At 52.9% G+C, this 20,012-nt stretch overlaps 2 protein-coding genes and 1 non-coding gene across 3 annotated transcripts; 2 read left to right on the top strand and 1 right to left on the bottom strand.

The window, feature by feature from the left end:
* Positions 1-7,000: 7,000 nt before the first annotated feature.
* Positions 7,001-15,317, top strand: LOC117864135 (uncharacterized). The gene is made up of 4 exons (XM_034748149.2): positions 7,001-7,453; positions 12,359-12,634; positions 13,187-13,324; positions 13,424-15,317. The coding sequence occupies exons 1-4, from the start codon at positions 7,106-7,108 to the stop codon at positions 14,969-14,971; spliced, it is 2,310 nt and encodes a 769-aa protein (XP_034604040.1). The 5' UTR covers positions 7,001-7,105; the 3' UTR covers positions 14,972-15,317.
* On the top strand, positions 12,916-13,038 carry LOC117866019 (U6atac minor spliceosomal RNA). The gene has a single exon (XR_004642719.1). It is a non-coding gene; the product is annotated as a U6atac minor spliceosomal RNA (small nuclear RNA).
* Positions 15,318-15,616: 299 nt separating the features above from the next.
* On the bottom strand, positions 15,617-18,847 carry LOC117864136 (uncharacterized). The gene is made up of 8 exons (XM_034748151.2): positions 18,531-18,847; positions 18,157-18,297; positions 17,939-18,054; positions 17,567-17,658; positions 17,192-17,213; positions 17,047-17,115; positions 16,048-16,116; positions 15,617-15,969 (listed from the first exon to the last, which is right to left on the bottom strand). The coding sequence occupies exons 1-8, from the start codon at positions 18,718-18,720 to the stop codon at positions 15,889-15,891; spliced, it is 780 nt and encodes a 259-aa protein (XP_034604042.1). The 5' UTR covers positions 18,721-18,847; the 3' UTR covers positions 15,617-15,888.
* Between the last annotated feature and the right edge of the window lie 1,165 nt (positions 18,848-20,012).

A 20,012-nucleotide genomic window follows, 5' to 3' on the forward strand; every position in this document is an offset into this window, starting at 1 on the left:
ATTACGATTTTGCAGCGCAGCCTTTCCAGGTTTGTGATTTACAGTGATCAAGAATTCCGTATATTTTTATCGCAAAGACACCCCAGTTTTTTACCTAGGCCCTGCAGCACAAAAGGGAGGAAAAGAATATGTTCGAACTTCAGACTCTTACGGTTATCTGATTGCTACTGTCGGTACTGAATAAAAACATAAGCCTACTTCCTGCAGACATCAACAACCATTCCCATCCTAGTTAATCACTTCAGAGTTGTCTAGTCAAGCATCTGCAGACGGCAATAGGCAAATGAAGCAAGTGGCCTTCCTGTTCCTAGCGGTGAGTTTGCAGTACAGTAGATAGATGCTAGCCCTAGGGCATATAGTAGCTGACACTGATAGCTCCCCACTTGGAGGAGGAGGTGACTGATAGCATCCCCCATTGACCAAAGGTTGATGCCTCCCTCAAGCTCGGTGGTATCAGGTCAGCTTGCGGCCGAACTGAAAGTCTGGTGAGGATCCAGGTAAAAGATACGCTCGTACGACATGCGTGCTCGGCTGCTGTGTGCATTATCATGATGCTCCTCCCCTTTTATCCTCGGCCCCTCTTTTTGACGTGGGGAGTACTCCATAACCGCCATGGGCCATACAAGGATTACATGATGCTTGAAGCTTGGGTTTGGTTCATGTACAAGAACTATTGCTGCATCATTTCTTTTTCGTAGTTTCAGAAAGGCGTGTTCATCTTAAACTCAAAGTGCACCCTCTCCAGTTCAATCAGAACGGGAAACACGCATGCATGCAATGCAAAGCAAGACATGGTTTTCTGAAGTGGCGCAACCGCTAAACTAAAGGAGAGTTGCACAGAAGTGAGGGGATGAGTGGGAATGATAGGAGGCCGGGACACGTCCAGGGGCACGGATCTTGGATCTTTGCTTCCTGGAATTGTATTTGGTTTGGCTCGGCGTGGGAAAATTAAAAGACGCATTTGCTTGGCCCTGGGAGCTTTAGGGCACAAGCAAGCATGAGTAGGGCACTCCTTGTCCTTGGGAGGCTTTGTGTCCTTGGTTGACCCTTTTCTTTCTTGGCACATCCTTCCCTGTACTATTGTATCAGCATTTGAGCATGCATGGCGGCCACTGGCCATAAAAGGAGCTACTATAAGAAAGTTAAAGGTTAGGCATTGCTCCTTCTTTGTTTCCATGTCTCAAGGATTGCGATGATTGACCACCTTATCCATCAAGCAGGCTGCTTCTTGTTTTGTATTTTGTTGTCCCAGATATCCCAGAATTTTTAGCAATGCATGCTTGCTTGCTGAGATGCTTATAAGCCATACAATTGGCAGTTGTCACTGTAAATCAAATGGGTTTTCTGCTTGTGATAACTGTTAACGTAACAACCTTTGTTTAAGAAGATACACACAGACATTTTCCTCCCAGCAACACCTTGTATCGTAAGCTTGTACCCAGTCAAAACCAACACTGCCGCCCACAGCCTGGATTCTGGTTAAAAGCGCCAAATGGTTAGCTCAAGTTGTGATTGCGGTTCTAACATTATTGTAAGCAAAAGCATGGAGCATCATTGAAGGACTAAAAGTAATCTTGCCTACGAAGCCTAGATTACTTAACCCCAGCACTGTGTTGATCGGTTCAATGCCATGGACCAAGGAGAGCCGCCCAGGCCAGAGGCCTAGGGCCAAGAACCAAGAGGGTCTCGACAGGAGTTGAGCTCCGTACCTTACCATTTTCAAAGCAAAATGGCCAACAGGAGAAGACAAAGCTCCCTGTAGTCCATGTCGTTGCAAAGTACCCATGATTGGTTCAGCGAAATGTGTTACCGGCCTAGACATATTTGTGATGTTGCCGGTGAATATCCTCAGCCCCAAGCGGCCAAGCCCCTTGTGGCACATGGCTACAACAACCACAAGCAAATCTCTCTGCTAGCCTCTCAAAAACTACAGCACCCTAGCTCAAAAAAAAGCAGAGAAAAACGGCACCTACAAAGGGATGCTACATGAGCTACCATGCCAGCCATAAGAGGATAAGGCCCCTGAACTGTTTATGGCAAATGTTAGCTGCGTGCTCGAGGATTTAACAGTTGATTGTGTGCATCCGCGAGCCATTTTTGTTGGTACGTGCGTGGCTCGGTAGTTGTTGGACCGGAGCATGCACTCCGGTGCAGATGGTTACTGTTATTCCTGCACTCGTCTAGGCACCCAAAGCAAAGGTGTCCCAAATGGCAAATGTACGAGCCGGTTGCATCATCCTTGTGTGCCCCGTACCTCATGCGTGCGATCCAGTGGACCGTACCAAATTATCGCGGAACATGTTTAAAGTTCACTAGACGACACATCTGCACCCATTTGTGCATCAGCCACACATGCTCATATGCTTTATGTGTACCGTGTACGTGCAGGTGTATCTGAATCTGAAAAATGCAAGCAGTGTACGTGCAGTATTTTCTTATTTTGTTATTCCTTTTTGGTACATCAGATCTTCTGATGTTTTAGTTAGAACATGTGCTCCTCTCTAATCTTTGTGGTTGGATGTATTCTTGAAAAAGAATGTCTAAAGCCGAAATATTATCTTTCATTATTATAAACTAGAATATACAATTAAAGTGGACCACGAAGTACAGAATCTTGGCAGCTTAAATGGTGGATCCTAGACTCAGACACGGCGTGGCTACACGAGCAATACGATCCCCACTACTACCCATGTTTGCCGAATCAGGCCTGTAGAGCGTCGTCGTCGCTTCCTCCAAGATTCGCTCCGTGTCGTGATAGACCCCCGGTGCACACGCACGTACGTGCTCGTGCAGCAAGCGATGCAGTTAATACAGATTTTAACTGAAGCAAAATCCAAGAGGCCATTGGCTATTTCGCAGCTGTACAAGTTAGACACGGGGTAATGATGTTGCTTGGTTCCATCCAGCTCCAAGCTAGCAGCTGCTAGCCTTGCATTTTTTGGACAGTGCTGCGCATGCCACTTGAGCCTACTCCTAGCTAGTGCTCCATCAGCTTAGGGGGCACGCATCATTAGGCAGGTGTAAATTACTGCTACAGTTAACAGTGCCCAACTAACCGACGTGACGTTTTATGTTACGAGTAGCTTGATGACAGCCAGACAAAACCCAGCTGCTAAACACTCCTGTTCGCTTTAGCTTATTTAACCGGCTTATCAGCCATCAAACAGTATTTTCCTCTTACAACAAATCAGCCGTTTCAGCTTTTCAGCTGACTTATAAGCTGAAGCGAACAAGCGCAAAGGCAGTGTAATCGACCGGCATCCAGGAGTTGACTCTTGCCATTGCCGCGGGTCTCCGCGAGACTGTGACTGACGCAGCCAATGCAAACGCAGACACGCAGTCGATCATGCTCAGGCACGCAGGGATCTTCACCTTTGCAAGGCGGGGATCTTTTCTTCCCCCCCTCACCTTTCACTGACCCCCGTACTTCAGTTGTTACCTCAGTGGCGAGCTTTATCTACCTCCTCTCTTCCGACTCACGTCACGTACACAGACCACCACGAAGGAAAAGAGGGCATGAATTGCCCAGACGACGTAGACGCCGAGCAACTTTCCCTTTTCCTTTCTTCTTTTGTGTAACCCCGTCGGCCAGGATCGGATGGACGGGATGAAATTTCTGCAGGGAGAAAAAGAAAAAGGGGTAGGAACTTTGCGCAGCGTGGCAGCCGGGTACGGACCCAGCGTCTGTCCCCTAGCACGTACAGCCAGCAGCAGCGCCGGCAGCAGCTAGTCTCATGATCAGATATTCAGATTGTGATCTACGGTTAGCATGTGTGGTGCCAGCAAGTGGCGGCACACACTTGATACCAGTGGATACCAGGCTCTTCATCGTCGTGCTACTCATGCACGTCAGCATGTGTGTTGTGTAATACGAGCACCTGGCCACCTGCACATCTGGTCTGGCCTGGGTTGGCCGTGGAGTGAGAGTGACCAGGGGTGAGTCCGTACACGGGCGGGCGATCTCTCCAAGGCCGGGTCCGGCCGCCCTCTCGGCGTCGCCTTCGGTGCGGCGCCGCGGCAGAGAACACTGGCAGCCAGCCAGCAGCAGCAGCTGCTGCCAAACAACTAGGTGCCCGCGCCGTCCATGGCAAGTTGCTGGCAGCGCCTCGCCACGGCCAACGGGGACGCAAGCGGCCGCCGGAAGGAAGGAAGGACAAGGCAAATGGCGAACCGACGGACCTGCTGACGGTTTATACCGCGGCGACGTGTCACAGCAGGTTTGGGTTCGATAGGACGTGCGGCACCTACGGGCGAGAGGAATCAAAATCAACCAGCGCTGGCACCGCCCGCTAGCTCGACTCGTCGCGCGTCGCCAGGCCGTGGACCACCGCACAGGCAGGAACTGGATGTCTAGGAGTCCGGGCCGGTCCGGACGATCGACGCAGGAGGAGGCGGGGCGGGGGAGCGAGAGCGATCACGTCACGTACGCTCATCAACGGAAATGCAGCGCACCCATTCCCTGACGCGGGGGCGTACAACGCAGTGGTAGTCTGGAACAAGCGACCATTCCATACGGGCTCGGCAATAATGAGCTGACGCGGCACGGAGCTAGGTAGGCAGTCCATGCTCCAGAGTCCAGACCGAGCTCTGGCGCTCTCTCACAATCGCTTGGAGAGCTGGAGCTGGCCGCGTTTGATTACTTAGCCTCAAATTCCAATCACATCGAATATTTAGATATTAATTAGGAGTATTAAACATAAACTAATTATATGAGGTTAATTTGCGAGACAAATCTATTAAACATAATTAGTTCATGATTTGACAATGTGGTGCTATAATAAATATGTACTAATGATAGATTAATTAGGATTTATAGATTCATCCTGAAAATTAACCTCCGTAATTAGGTTTATAATTAGCACATATTTAGTTTTTCTAATTAATCATCAAATATTCATCGAATATTGGATATGCCGTGAATTTTAGTACAAAAGACTAAAATGGATTGTAAAAAGAAAGAACACGAGATTTGACAGCATCTGTGACAGGCTTTAAGCCCCACCAAATGGTCCTCAGGCAGGGCGGCACAGAGCTTCCGTTCCCAGCAGCGCCGGCGCCCGCGCCGGCCGCGGCTTTCTCGGGGGCAACGACGCCCACCAAATAAACAAATCCACAGGGACGACGACCCAACCCAAAGCCAAGCGCCCGAGCCTAGCCGCCTCCAACGCGGGCGCCCCCTTCTCGGCTTGAGCCCTGGGCTGCCGCGCCGAACCCGATCGGAGCTAGCCGAGAGCTCGGTGTGGTGGTGTGCGGCCGTGCGGGGGAATCCCGCGACCGGGGCCGTGCTGTCTCGTCAACGCCGGAGCGGGGGGGGGGGGGGGGGGGGGGGGGGGGGGGGGGGGAGCACTGTTCGTCGTGCGCGTTGGTGCGTTGTGAATTGTGACGACGAGACGAGGCTGCTGGCGAATGGCGATGCAGCACGGCAACAGTGGCGGGCAGCTGCGGCGGCTACTGCTACTGTTACGGCACCACTGCCGCCGCAGCAAAATCGGCAGGTGTGGCCTGGCGAGCTACACTACTATAGTCTACAGCAAAGACGCGATCCCTCGGGCATGCACGGGACAGTGGTCGGGTCGTGCCCGATCGATGGCTAGTGCACATTAAATCGCTAGCTGATAGTGTCCTGACCAATCTGTTTCGCAAGTTCGTGTACAGCATCTACGGCGGATGTACATGCACGCACACACGGGATGTCGATCGCGTTCGTGCACGGCATGGACGTACGGGTCGTACGTCCTAGGCTAAAGCATGCATCTTACATGGAAAGAGGACGACGACGGCGTGTACGTGTCCAGCGGCACGCGCGCACGTACGTACGTGCGAGCGCGGTTGGAGACAGCTCGAGGGTGATCGATGATCGACGGACGCGAGTTTGCTGGGCGGGCGCGGGCCTGATCGAGCTATATGCATTGTTTGGCTCGGAACACGCCAACCCGATCCTGGACAGTGGCCACGCGACAAGTCCTGGCGAGTCGCGCTGCAAAGACTTGTCACAAGGCAAGAGCGCAGTAGCGCTCGCTCGATCGGTAGCGAGGACACAACGTGCTATAGTATAAGCAGCAGTGTTGTGCCTAGTAGCGTCGTGCTGCGATCCGCTCCGCGATTCGACCGAGGCTACCGTTTTCGCGTACTTGGCTCTCGATCGTTGGATGTGTAGAACGGGAAAATGACACGTCCTCACAAACTAAAGGTTCCGAATATTAATCGACGACTTTGTGTTTGGTGCAGGTTGCATCGGCCTAATTAGTAAGCCTAGCTAGGCTTACAAAAGGATCGTAGATTGTAAGTTGTAACTCTTCTTTTTTCTGCGTGCTCAGGCACTTTTCATGAAGAGAATGCCAGGATGGTTTTGTCGATTGAAACTCGGCATAGCAAGGTAGCTTCTAGTTCGGGCTCGAGAGAATCGTGCTCTAAGTGGCCAGAGTTTTGAGGGACACTAATGGTGTTCGTCGTTCGCAGATATACATCATCGGGCCATAAACTCAAACAGTAGATTTATAAAAATCTCTTAAAATTACCTCACAAAATAGTTTTTTCTTCTAAAATCAACATGGCGCTTATGTGAAATTTTTATATGAAAATAAGGGCGAGCCATACCATTTCATATTAGTCGCCTTACTTGAAGGGGAAAAACCAAGACCTTAGAAGTAAGATATTGCATTTTTGGCAGTTCAACTCATGTGTGCTACGTTACAAAAATAACAGGCCTATACTTTTTAAGCAGTTGAATATCTCATGGTCGGCCCGCACCCGCATTCAAGCCCAGCCGGGAGCCAAGCCGCGGGAGGAGCGCCCGAGCATGTTATTCATGGCCACTCACGCCCACCCTATGATCGACGGGACCCACCGCCGGGATTCCATCCGTACACCAGCTGCCACTTACAGGTAGACCCCTATCCGGCCCATCTTCACCGGCGCGGTGACTTCACCGCGCGTCTTCCACTTCCTCGTCTCGCCTCCCGAGTCTCCACCTATATATTGCCCCGTGCCGGCGCGCCTCCCCCTTTCAAGTTTCCCCGCATACCCAGGGAGGGACGCACACCGAGAAAGCCCGAGCAGAGCAGAGCACCCCGTTCGCCACTAGGGAGAGCTTCGGGATTAATAAATGGCGGTGCTGCTGCGCCCGGCGGCGATCGCCGGCGGCCGGCAGGTGTGGCCGGTGGCGGAGGCGGAGGGCGAGGCGGCGCGCGAGGCGGAGGCCGCGTCGCAGCGGCTGGTGGAGGCGGTGGCGCGCGGCGACGCGCGGGAGGCCGGCGAGCTCCTCGCGGCGGGGCGCGCGGACGTGAACTACGCCGGGGTGGTGTGGCTCAGGGCGCGGCGCGTCACGGAGGCGGAGCCCCGTGAGGGCGCCGCCGCCGAGGCGCGGGCCGTGCACGAGGAGATCCGCGCCGACGTCTCGCCGCTCTTCCTCGCCGCCGGCAACGGGGACGTCGCGCTCGTCCGCGCCCTGCTCGTGAGTGATCGATCCTGCCCACCCGCATTCCCTCCCTGCTCTGTTTTCTCGCATCGGAATTTCAACTATCTGCATCACGCTTGCTTGTTTCTGCATTTCGTATGTTTTTTGGTTCGTTTTGTGTAGAGGAATTAATCGTCTAGGGAGCAATTCGAGACCAGATTTGGCTTGCTTCGCAAGCTGCATTTCGACCTGCTTATGCGTGCGTGCGTAGCCTTTTCACTGAAAATTTTCGGCGATTTCGGTGCGAATTTGCATTCAAATTATCCGAGCGCTGAAGAGCATGTGCTCCACCAAAAGCTTGCAGCGTCGTAGCTTAACATAACCCCATTGGCCCATTATTCATCCTCACTTTTACTGGGTTGGTGAAAAGGCCACACGGCATTTTCGAATGGTTTTAGCGGGCGCTTCCAGCATTTCTTAAGTGCCAGTGTATCTTTGTCTCGCTTCTGCTTGCTAGAAAAAGGCTGCTGTGTTTATCCACACTGTTCATCCAAGTACCACCCACACCCACCAACTCGGTTCCTTCTCTACGCCAATCATAGCTCAACGTACTGTATAAATGCACTCGCAGGACAAATCCCATCTTTTAAGCGCGTACATGAATACATGTAGGAACCATAGAGATTTTAACGGACCCACTTGAAATCCTTTCGCTCTTTTTATAGCTCGAAATCATGAGTACGGATTTGTTGGGAGAGGTACAGGATACTACTTGTACTTCGCTTCCCTCCCCATTGCTTGCTCCTTTGCATGCTAGTACTAGTATATAAAGTGTATTCATTTCAATTGCTAACTTTCTCATAAAAAATGGAGTATAATACCCTTAATAAAAATGCTGCTCATTATGAGGCATTTTATAAATGGCTCAGACAAAATTATGCTGTTCATTACTAGCCTAAAATCATTTGGAACCTTTAACCTGGATTAGCCCAGCAGCTAGTACCAAGTAGGCCGATCGTCCTACCAATTCTCGGCTGCACTGCAACGGGACCATACCTGTGTCGCAGGCTTGCAGCTCCTCTTTATTGCGTACGGACGTGCTCGTTCTCTTCTCTAGCCAAGCCACGATAGAAATCGTCAAATGGGGGCATGCAATCTATGCAGGGGAAGCTTCCTGGGCACACTTCGATATCCTTGGTATACGTGTAGCCTGTAGGCATCCAGTCGTGGTGTGCGTAATTATACTTCCTCTATTCTCTCATAAATATTCCACTTAGCACAATGACAAGAAAAACAATCTTACTTATAATCTAATAAATGCAAATCAGTGTTTTTCTTACTTCTCGTTGTCTATGCAATTTATTGCAGCCGCCCCATGAATGGCAAATAAGATTATCTGTGAAAATCTGATTTTTTGAAATATCTCTATCAAAAGAGAATGAAGGAAGTATTCCAGTATATTAAAGTATATATACGGTTAAAGTATGTACCGGTATGGTATTGTACCAGGTACCGTTGTCGTATAGCGGCACGCCGAAGTTCTTAATGCTACGTTCCTGCTACCAGTAAAAGGAGCAGTAACACGAACAGTGAATACAGGAGGGTCCAAGTAAACTTATCCCTGCCAAGCCGCACTGTTCCACCGTGTTGTCGCGTCACGTAGCTGGGCACGCCTGGAGATCCATAACTGTAAACTGTAGTCGAGTAAACTGCTCTTAAAGAAATACATCCTGGACCTGGAGAGTATTTTAGTGGGAGGATTGGGAGACAGTGGCGGATGGGTTTGACTTGAGCCCTAGCTTTGTTTACTGCTGACACTACCATAATCAGTAGTAGAAAGCAAACTTGTCCAGCGTTTGTTAACTACAGGCTACAGCCACCACGTACTAGTGTACTACCCAGCTCAACACTTTGGTAGCGACCAATATATTCCCCTCGTGAGCGCGGTCGGCGGTGGCATCGCCCGATCACGTGACCTCCCCCGCTCGGAGCCGGCCGGTCTCCGCACTCCGCTCCATCTCCAGCCTCCGGCCACGTTCCACGTCTCCTTCGTCTGCGTGTGCTCTGTCATCTTGAGCCCTGGTACGGGATCCTATGGTACTTCGCCGCCTCAAAGCCTAATCAATCAATGCGGCCCCACCTGTTTGTCACGCTTCCCCCTCGGATCTGTTCTGATGGAAAAATCAAGCCCTACATGTTACCTCTTGTCCGTACTCCGTAGTAATCAGCATCGTGCAAGGCTCAGAGATCATTGTGTGTGTCAGGGGAAGGGTGTGGCTGCCGGGCCCGCCCCGTGCTGGAGAGATGGCGTGCGTCCTTCCGGTTAGGCCGTGCGTGTCGTGGCACGGGGCGTCCGGCGCGCGGTCCGGCTGATCCGCCGGCGTCATGGGCGCCGCGCCGGGCGCGCCATTGAATGGGGGGTGGTTGCACTGCCGCGGCATGCTCCTGCTGTCCTGCGCCCCGGCATCGGCCGCGTACTTCCGCTGCCGCGCGCGCGGCGCCTGTACCGGCGCTTCCCCCACCTGATCCCTCCGCGGAAAAGCCTAATGAATGCCGCTGCCCGGGACAGAAGCCCACCCATGGCCGTGCGTGCCCGTGGCCCTCTGTCCCGGAACACGCGCTGAAGCGTCTCTTTTGTTTTTCGTCGGGGGGAGCTCTCTGGCGCCGTCCGGCTAGCATGGAGCGAGTGCATCGGCCGTGTGGCTGTCCATCCGGCCGGACAATCATGGCGTCAACTTGCATTGCATCGCTGCGTGACCTGGTGGGGCGGCAGTCTTTCTCTGAGATCGCTCATCGCTGGGGTCAGAACAGAACCAGACCCCTCCTCACCGGGTCAGTTTACAGCCATAGTGCCATAAGCCGTCTAGCCCAGGGTACCCGGCATCTGCTTGCCCGTGCGTGCTCTGATCCTGGACTCCCGATCGCCGGTCGAGCAATCTCATCTCATCCACGCCGGGGCAGAGGAAGCTCACATGACCTGCATCCGACGCCAGATGCCGGTGCTCCCTGCCGCCCCAATACGTCCAAGCCGAACCAGCTGTGCTGTATTTCATCACGCCATGAAACCAGCAAACCACGCCTATCTCCACCTCACGGTCCCAGGCCAGGTAGTGCCGTGGTAGGGCCGGCCGGCGATGCTTCTCCTGACCAGGGGGCCAAGCCAAAACCCAAGCGCCCCGGCTACGGGCTACCCCATCTATCTGCTGTGGTATTGAAGACGGCAGCGCATGTGTTGCAGAAGCCGACCCAGCGCCGCGCCATCGCAGTGCAGTGTATTGGGGCGTGGAACGGAGCGGGCTCGTCCGTATCGTGCCGTGTCCTTAGCTCTCTTCCCTGCACTGTAGGCTGTAGCCATCTGCCCCTGAGCGCCCCCCCCCCCCCCCCCCCCCCGCATGATCGCATCTGCCACCGGCGAGCTGTATCCCTTGCTCCCCGTTCCTATTCCTCCTGCGCGGGCTGCTGCCAAAGTACCAACGCACGCACGCACCTGGCGCCCATGCAATGCACAGCCGAGGGCACGCCCTCGGCACTCCTGCCTGCAGCGCCTGCCCCCGCTCGTGTTCCACCATGGCCTGGCCTGGCCGCCGTGCCCTGTGGCGTGCCCCCAGTGGAATATTGATGATGGCACGAGGACGCTGCCTGCCAAGAACATCACCCCGGCCGGTCCAGCGAATAGTGACGCGTTCACTGCGTCCGTGTGTTACTCTGGCTCGATTAGATGGTATAGAAAACTCTCGGTGAAATGTGAATGCCTGGTTATTAACCACTAACCAGGGCCATACATCCCCTGGGACCCGTTGGTGACTCGATGCCTGATGGTTGGATCGCGACACGGGTGCAGTAACTCTTGTCGTCGGATCTTAGCGAATCGTACGGCCGTCCATGGCAAAGTGGCGATGGCGAGGCATCATCCGTTTCCTTTAGCTTGTGTGGTGGCAATTCGTTCCCTGTGCCAAGTGCACTATCTATGCAGAATTGCAGATGTGACTTGCAAAGCCGACGGAGGGAGGGGGTAGCGCTAGCAGATCACACTGTGTTTTCCAGAATCTTGAAAGCGATTGCGGCGAGGGCGAGCTGACTGATTGCGGTGACACCACGCATGAGTTATCGGTGGATAGCAATCGCCCTGCAGAATTTTGACCAGATTCCTCCTTAAGGAGGCGCGGTCCCCTCCTGTCTCTCGTATAAGCACATTTTGTGCAGTTTCATATTTATATTTCCGAGAGTGTCACATAAACATGAATGAAATAGCTCACACAATGTATAGTTTTATTGTTTTTCCAAGGCTACATGCAAGACACAATAATCTTGAAAACAGTTTATACATGAATTCATCCCTCATAAAACTACTTTTTTTCTCTCATAAATATATGTCATGTCATCCATAAACTCCATTGAGAATGGCGCGCTACTACTACTGCTCCGGTTTACTTCCAGTGACCTGACGCGGTCACTCCATTGGTGGCCCGCGCAGCACCGACCTGACCAGACATATAGTAGTAGTACCAGCGACGTTTGTTACCCGGACAGCTGTTGTGCGAGTCCCGATGGTCATTGTCACGCCCTGTGCGATGCTGTTACTCCTTCCATCTCATCTTCAGTGTAGGTCAAAGAGAGCGAAGAAGAGGAACAGTGGTCCAGTAGGAATCGCTGTCGACAAAGATAAAATTGTGATGGAGACAGTAAAAGGGAAAAAAAAGTGTAGCACTTAATCAGTGTAGGTGAATGAGTAAAGATCAATTTTCATACTCGATTTGTTGCAAGAGTTAGGTGATGGTTTTACGAGCATTTTGCTGCCCTTCTCGGTGGTTTTCGAGAATCCAACGTGCTTGAATTTTGTGTTCCATTGGATGTATCTATTTTAGCGTTTTGAGCTTCTACATGAAACGAGTTGAAATCACCACTGTGGTTTCAATCCCTCTGCCCCACGTTTTCTGACGGTTCACGGTTCTTGGCGTGCAGGCGAAGGGGGCCGACGTGAACGGGAAGGTGTTCCGGGGCTACCCGGCGACGGCCGCGGCGCGGGAGGGTCGCGCGGAGGTGGCGGAGCTGCTGGTGCGCGCGGGCGCGTCGCAGCCGGCCTGCGAGGAGGCCGTCGTGGAGGCGGCGCTGCAGGGCCAGGCCGCCCTCGCGGCTATCTTCATGGGCTCGGACCTCGTCCGCCCGCGCGTCGCCATCCACGCGCTCGTGTCTGCCGCAGCGCGCGGCTTCGTCGACGTGGTCGACACGCTCATCAAGGTACAGTACCTTCCTGCTTGCTTACTCGGCACTCGGTACAGTTCTACATGGTCGCGTCCGGCCGCTTCTGAAGTCTCAGTGTGCTCGTATTTCGGCCCAGAAGTTAGAGTCTGCGTGTAACATGGGCCGAAGAACTCGGGCTCCCATATGGGCCGCTGCAACATGCCAAGTCAGTGATGGGGCACGGGTCGGGATAGAGAACGAGGCGGCCGTTTAGTCCCACCTCGCTCTGTCATGCGAGCCTTGACCAATTTATAACCAGCAGTGCCGTATGCTCCCCCGTGTTCGTAGAAAGGAGAGACGGTTGGCATCTCCCCTGACAGGGACGGGATTTGTCTTCGGACATTCCTATACACATTGTGGTTAAGGCTACCCGCTTCGGCGGATCTTGCCCAAATTTTTTTTGTACTTTGTTTCTTTTGCACTTTTGGACCCCTGTTCTTCATTTCCTACGCTCGTTGTCATACAAATCTCGTCTTCTATCCACTTAAAGCATTGAACGGACTAATCCGAATTCAATTTCAACCCGTGATTCGTGTGACTCTTTTGCAGTGCGGAGCTGATCCAAATGCGACCGCTAGGGTGCTCCTGCGCTCGCTGAAGCCATCCCTGCACGCCAACGTAGACTGCACGGCACTCTTCGCCGCAATCGTGAGCCGGCAAGTCGCAGTGGTCCGTCATCTACTTCAGGTACGCATCGTTTGAACTGCAGCCGCACACATACACTTTTAATCTTCAATCTTCAGCACAGCAATATGCTTAACAGACCATCTCCCAACTCATGTCCAGGCCGGCGTCAAGAGGGACACGAAGGTGAGGCTGGGCGCGTGGTCCTGGGACACGTCCACCAGCGAGGAGCTGCGCGTGGGCGCGGGGCTCGCCGAGCCCTACGACGCCGTCTGGTGCGCCGTGGAGTACTACGAGTCCACGGGCTCCATCCTGCGCATGCTCCTCCAGAACGGGTACACGTCGAGCGCCACGCACCTCGGCCGGACGCTCCTCCACCACGCCATCCTCTGCGGTAGCGGCGGCGCCGCCCAGACCTTGCTGGCGTCTGGCGCGGACTCCGAAGCTCCCGTGAAGACGTCCAGGAGCAGCAGGTCAAGGCCGGTCCACCTGGCCACGCGGCTCGGCCAGCCGGAGATCCTGCAGACGTTTGTCGACAAGGGCTGCGACGTGAACGTGAGGGCGGAGGCCGGCGACACCGCCGCCATCCTCGCTTCGCGCCACAAACGCGAGGACTGCCTGAGAGTTCTCCTGGCTGCCGGCGCTGACGTCGCGCTGTTGAACTCGTCCGGCGAGTCCGCGGCTTCTGTCGCTTCCTCCGGTGGATGGAAGAGCGGCTTCGAGCGTGCTGTCCTCGGCGCGATTCGATCCGGGACCATCCCGCGCTCGAGCGACCGGAACGTGTTCTCACCGCTGATGTTCGCCGCGCGGTGCGGTGACGCGGCCGCCATGGAAGTGCTGCTCGCTCAGCCGGATGTGGACGTGGACGAGCAGGACCTGGACGGGTGCTCGCCCATACTAACCGCCGCCAAGGTGGGCAACGTCGAGGCCTTCCGCGCCCTCGTGTTCGCCGGCGCCAACGTGAAGCTGAGCAACAAGCGCGGCGAGACGGCCATCGGGCTGGCGCAGCAGAGCAAGAGGGACCTCTTCGAGCAGGTCATGCTCGAGTTCGCGCTGGAGAAGGGCATGCCGGGGGGCTTCTACGCTCTGCACTGCGCGTCCCGGCGCGGCGACGCCGCGGCGGTGCGGCACCTGGTGGCGAGCACGGGCTGCGACGTCAACGTCCCCGACGGCGACGGGTACACCCCGCTGATGCTCGCGGCCAGGGAAGGTCACGCGGGCGTGTGCGAGCTCCTCATCTCCTATGGCGCCCGCTGCGACCTCGAGACGCCCCGCGGCGAGACGGCGCTCTCCCTGGCGCGGGCCACCGCCGCGGCGTTCAACAAGGCTGAGGACGTGATCATGGACGAGCTGGGCCGGCAGGCGGTGCTCCAGGGCGCGCGCGTCCGGAAGCACACCAAGGGCGGGCGCGGGAGGCCCCACGGCAAGCCGCTGCGGATGGTGGCCGCGGCGGGGGTGCTCCGGTGGGGCGGGTCGAGCCGGCGCAACGTGATCTGCCGGGAGGCCGAGGTCGGCGGCAGCTCGGCGTTCCAGCGGCACCGGCAGAGGAAGGGCGACGCGTACGAGCCGGGGCTGTTCCGCGTGGTGACGGCGACGGGGAGGGAGGTGCACTTCGTGTGCCAGGGCGGCGAGGAGGCCGCCGAGCTGTGGGTGAGGGGCATCAGGGCCGTGACCAGGGCGGCGTTCGGCAAGAGATCAAGCAAGGAGTGAGGGAATTCCGGAGTGAGCAGGGCGCGTGGCTTCGCTCCCCCCCCCAAGGCTCTGTAGGTTTGCAGCGAGGGTGCGTGCGTGTAAAGAGTTGTAGCGAGCGTTGAGGAGCGTGGCGTGATGCGCGTGTGGTGTGGTGTGCAGCTGCGCTGGTCTTCAGCTCGAAGGCTTTAGGCTGCTGGGGTTGGCTTGCCATGATGGTTTTTGGTTCAGGGGCATGGTGTGTTGTTGTATGTGTAAATAGCTTAGGTGTTGCCTCGGCTAAGTTGCTTTAGCTAACTGGCTTGTATTGAGTTTCTATCAGAACTATCAGTATCTTTCAGAAAACTCGCCATTTGAGCTGTTCCAAGTTGAAAGTTTTATACCTTAACTTGTTAGGGTGTCTCCACTGGAAGAGGTCAAGAGGATGGCGGATGACATCCAGGGGAAGACGGAAGATGCGTAGAAAGAAATTTCTCAGATCACAATAACATAGTCCAGAGCGACATATCATAATCAATCAACATTCCCATTTCCCAATTCTTCACTTCCTCAGAAGAAAGTCCCACAAGCGTACATTGTGGATTCCATAAGATAAAATCAAACATTGCAATAGCACTCCCCATTATCTCGGAGAATAAATCAGTAGAATGTCTTCAGAACATCTGGTTCGCGACAGAAAATAAGGCATGGTGATTAAATAAATAAACATGGTCAATCAAATCCAAGCTACACTCACTTTTGTTCTGTAAGAATTCGTGACTGCATGACTCAATTACAACACCACAGGGAATGCCCTGGGCATCAAACCGTTTTCAACTGCTGGCAGTATAGTTAGAATGGCACAGGGATTTTTTTTTGATTCAGCTGTGCAATTGCAGTCTCAACATCGTTGGAATTGAAACAAAACATTACTTCATCAATCATCAAGATGTATCACTTCAGCTTCCGCTGATTTCCTTCTCCTTAGCCTTGCACATGTCATCTGCTGACTTTATGAACTTCTTGGTCAATTCTTCAATCTGGAGGGAAGATAACAGGTTAATGTTTACTGGTAGGCAATGTATTTCTTTTACAGCATTCTTGTTTCAGTTACTCACCTCCTTCTCAAGCCTCTTTACATCATCCTTCGGCATGCTAGATGCAGATTTCTTTATTGTATCAAGGGCCTGGACACGCAAGGCAAAGTTTACTAATTTGCATAATGCCAATACCAGCATCGAGCACTGAAGTTGATGGAAACTGGAATTCAGTATCCAGTCCTATGCTCCTGGCCACTCTAGTTTAGTCAAAGATTTTGAACAAAAAAATTTAGTCTCAGAGCCAGAAGCTATCCCTAAAGCTTAAGAGTTAGATGCAAGGCCAAGCGAAATCACAAAGTACATCGGTACACCAGTGAACATTACCCACAATATTGGGTGTATATTTTTTTTTCTTTTAGCTTTCCAACAGGGGGCAAAGCTAACCAGGAATAGTGCTGGGGTCTTCACCATTGCAGAATAGTGCATAACAGTTATTCTCACTGATTTTGCAAAAGGCCATCGGGGTCAGCTGACCCCAACAAAGGAGCCTAGCTCCCCTGCTGCCCAAGATTGTTAGGCATGTTTTGTGTTGGTCACTAATGCCCCTGGTTTTTAAATGTGCATATGTGGACACGCAGCTGGCACCAGCAAGCTAGAGTGGCAAACTGGCAGGCAAATGCATTGAAAAGAGCACTTAAGGGCCTAATTAGGAGCATTTTGATCAATTTAAGAGGAGCACTGGTACAAGTGCTGGAGTAAAACACGCGCAACAAAAGTGGAAAGAGGGTGTACATAGACCAAATCATTAGTCTTCAGTCAGTCACAACTAAAATGAAATGGAAGACTGGATAAGCTCAATCACAAGTTGGTTTTCTTACTCCTAATATCACTAACAGTAACAGAGCATAGAACTAGATTAACTCAAGTAGGAACAACATATTTGTCTCTTAAATTCCAAGTTTCCAACTAATGTTTAGGTGACAACATGAGTATATGGTAGTCCAGATTTGCTGTGTACATAGGCATTGCAATCACCAGAACAGATTAAAAGAAGAAAAAAGGACAAGCCTGCTTTACCTTTTGGCGTGCTCTTCTAATACTTTGCTTAAAATCCTCAGCAGATTTAGTAACAACCTTGCACAGTGCCTATGTTAGGCACCAACAAATGTTAGTTGGTTCAGGAACAATACAAATGGCTTAGTATTAAGTTAGCTAACCTAACCTGTATATTCTCCTTCGTCAACCTGGGCACGCACAAAAACTAAATTAGCAGAAGGAAACAGATTTCATACTGTAGCCACTGAGTAATGTAAAGTAAGCCAGCTACCCCTCAATAATCAAGTCTGTAGACTATAGTTGACCATGCAAGAAACCCTTTGAATCATTTATATGAATAAAGTCAGCATAGAAATCACAAATCAGTTTCGCCCTCACAAGCCTAGCAGATCACTAGATCATCATTCGCACCCAGTATAGAAAACACTGCTAATGGTACAACATAAAATTACATATCAACTATAGAACTGGAATGTAATGATACCTATCAGGTAGAAAGCTAAGATAAACAATAAGCACCAACACTAAAGGAAACACTTACGGAGGGATATTTGCAATAATCCTATTTCCATCAGGAGTAGGATTAATGCCCAAGGGTGAAGAGATAATAGCGTTCTCAATAGACTTCATGGACTGCGCAGAAATAGATAAGAAATCAGTCAAAGGGAGCTTGAAAGCTTGCAATTCACAATATCATGCTATATAAGTTCAGGCAACAAGTAATGAACACATTAACATGACACTTGGCAATGGCATATAGGCCTAAAACAACAGCAAACGTATTACATATCACAGTTTCAGAAAGTTTGACTATACTATCTGGGCAGGAAATTATTAATACAAAAAAGCGTCTATATGATAGCGAAATGTAACAGTTTCAGGTACGCAAATTGAAGGACAAAGAGGCTCTTACACTAGGATCATAAGGCATCACTGATAGAGTATGTGCATCCAGGACAGAAACAACGGCAATGTGATTCAACGCAACTTTAACATCTGCAGTCTCCACCATGATATGGTCAAGCATGCCTGCAGAACAGCACGTACTTGTTTCGTTATTTGTTGGGCAAACTGCCTGACCAACAATAGAATAATAACAACAGCATGGCAAAACCAGGAATACAATGGTACCAGGATTAGCTCTTCCAGTCCGTAGTTTGCTCAGCTCTCGCGAAAGTGCGATGACTGCAGCATCCATTTGGGAAGTGGCAGCTGATTTGACGGTTGGCCCAATGTCAGGAGCGGCTTGAACCGTGTCACCTCGATCATCCTCTACACAGCAATAAATAAATAAATAAATACGTGATCGGTTGATCAAAAGCGATGCTTCGATTACCATAATTCTCTTCTCATTGGCAACCATAAGAACCCTAATTTATCAATTGCTTACACCAAATCTAGCGACATAATAAGTGTTACCAGTACCACGCAACAGGAACCGAGCTTCCATTTTACATCTAACTATGCATGGAGGTGACTCAAGGAGGGGTGAGCGCGCAACTTACTCGATTTCTTCCCCTTGGCGAAGCCTCTCCGGCTGTCGAGGAGAAAGAGCCGCGCTGGAGCGAATTCCCCGGCGCCCGCGAGGGATCCCGCGGCAGGAAGGCGGTGCATGGTGGTGGAAGCGGAGGAGGCGGCCGCCGCGCGGAAGGAGCGGGCGGCGAGCGCCGCGCCTCGGCGAAGGAGGAGGGCCATAAAGGCAGGGGGGAGGGGTTCCGCCGAGGCTGGTCAATGGAAGGCTTCGCCGGCGAGCGGCGGCGGCGAGGGGAGAAACGGGGAGGAAGGGTTTTGCAAACTTTTCCGTGGGTTTTTACCCGTTTCGGCCTTTTGGGGGCGAAATGGAGCAGAATTGACGCTTCGTCGTTAGTTGGGCGGATCGTCATCTCGTTGTGCTGGGCTACGTGAAAGTTCGTCACTGGGCTCTCTGATTGGGCTTTTAACAGCTCAAAATTCTCCAAAGAGGCCCAAATTATTCTAGGAGAACGTTTGCGATTTCCACGTGTGTTCGGATTACACTGGATCCGTATCGTCACAGTGTGCCCGTACGGAGTTGTTGGCATGTTGCAAACTTGCAATGCCCAGGATTTTTAGATCACTGTTGAGCGTGTGGATGGGTCGCAGAGCTTTCAGAAAAACTTGCTAAATTTGCCAGCCGTGCTGATCTCAGCGGTTTGGACTTTAAAAGGTCGATGATCTCACATAGCTGCACGCCGCTAGCCAACCTGAGAAATACCGTTCACCTACACGGGGGAAATCACGCGCAAACGTAACGAGCAGCTATGCACTAGCGGCCGCAACGACGCCAGCATTTGGGAACCCAAATGTAGCCGACCCGGCACCTCGGCTCCCGTCGGAGTTCGATCAGACACCGCGACGGGGGACACGCCATGCCATGGCCGCAGTCCGCACAACGCAATCACCATCACACGCAAAAGCGGCCGTCCGGGCCGGCCGTGCCCGTGCGCCCTGTGCCAGAGGAAACCACCCGGCCTCCTCTCCTCCCGTGCGGCAGCGCAGGGAGACGATGCCGATGCGGCAAGAACAAGCGGCAGACGTATCCGAGTGGATTGCGAGAGGTAGCTTTCGCGCGCGGCGGCCACCGCCAAACCAGCAGTCCGCGGGGGCCGCTCCGGCCGAGACCGAGCTCATTTTCCCCGCGCGATCCCATCAAATCCACAGTGCGCGGCAGGGGACGCTAGCGCCTCTATATCAGTCAGCGAGAAGAAAAAAAAGAAAAGAAAACTGAAAACCGGAGCAACAACAGCGACGCAAGCTTTGGCCGCTGCTACGCGCCTACGCCGCGCCGCTGAACCAGCTCCCCCCGGCCGGGGACCCGGAGCAGGACGAGATGACGAGCAAACCGCCGTGCCGTGACCGTGAGTCACCGGGCGTTGTGGGATGCCGCGCGCGCAAGTCAGTGAGAAAGACTCGGTCCGACCACAACAGCTAGCCCGGACCTGCTCGATCGCCGGGCCCCGCGACCGAGA

The sequence above is a fragment of the Setaria viridis genome, chromosome 7 (assembly GCF_005286985.2).
Source record: "Setaria viridis chromosome 7, Setaria_viridis_v4.0, whole genome shotgun sequence".
NCBI lineage: Eukaryota > Viridiplantae > Streptophyta > Magnoliopsida > Poales > Poaceae > Setaria > Setaria viridis.

What these genes read in the sequence shown, in the direction of transcription:
- LOC117864135 (XM_034748149.2), top strand. Translation starts at nt 7,106, where the DNA reads ATGGCGGTGCTGCTGCGCCCGGCGGCGATCGCCGGCGGCCGGCAGGTG. An exon ending in CGCTCGTCCGCGCCCTGCTC is followed by an intron (nt 7,454 to 12,358) that starts GTGAGTGATCGA and finishes CTTGGCGTGCAG; the next exon opens with GCGAAGGGGGCCGACGTGAA. An exon ending in TGGTCGACACGCTCATCAAG is followed by an intron (nt 12,635 to 13,186) that starts GTACAGTACCTT and finishes ACTCTTTTGCAG; the next exon opens with TGCGGAGCTGATCCAAATGC.
- LOC117864136 (XM_034748151.2), bottom strand. Translation starts at nt 18,720, where the DNA reads ATGGCCCTCCTCCTTCGCCGAGGCGCGGCGCTCGCCGCCCGCTCCTTC. An exon ending in CGCCAAGGGGAAGAAATCGA is followed by an intron (nt 18,298 to 18,530) that starts GTAAGTTGCGCG and finishes ATTGCTGTGTAG; the next exon opens with AGGATGATCGAGGTGACACG. An exon ending in TGACGAAGGAGAATATACAG is followed by an intron (nt 17,116 to 17,191) that starts GTTAGGTTAGCT and finishes TGCCTAACATAG; the next exon opens with GCACTGTGCAAGGTTGTTAC.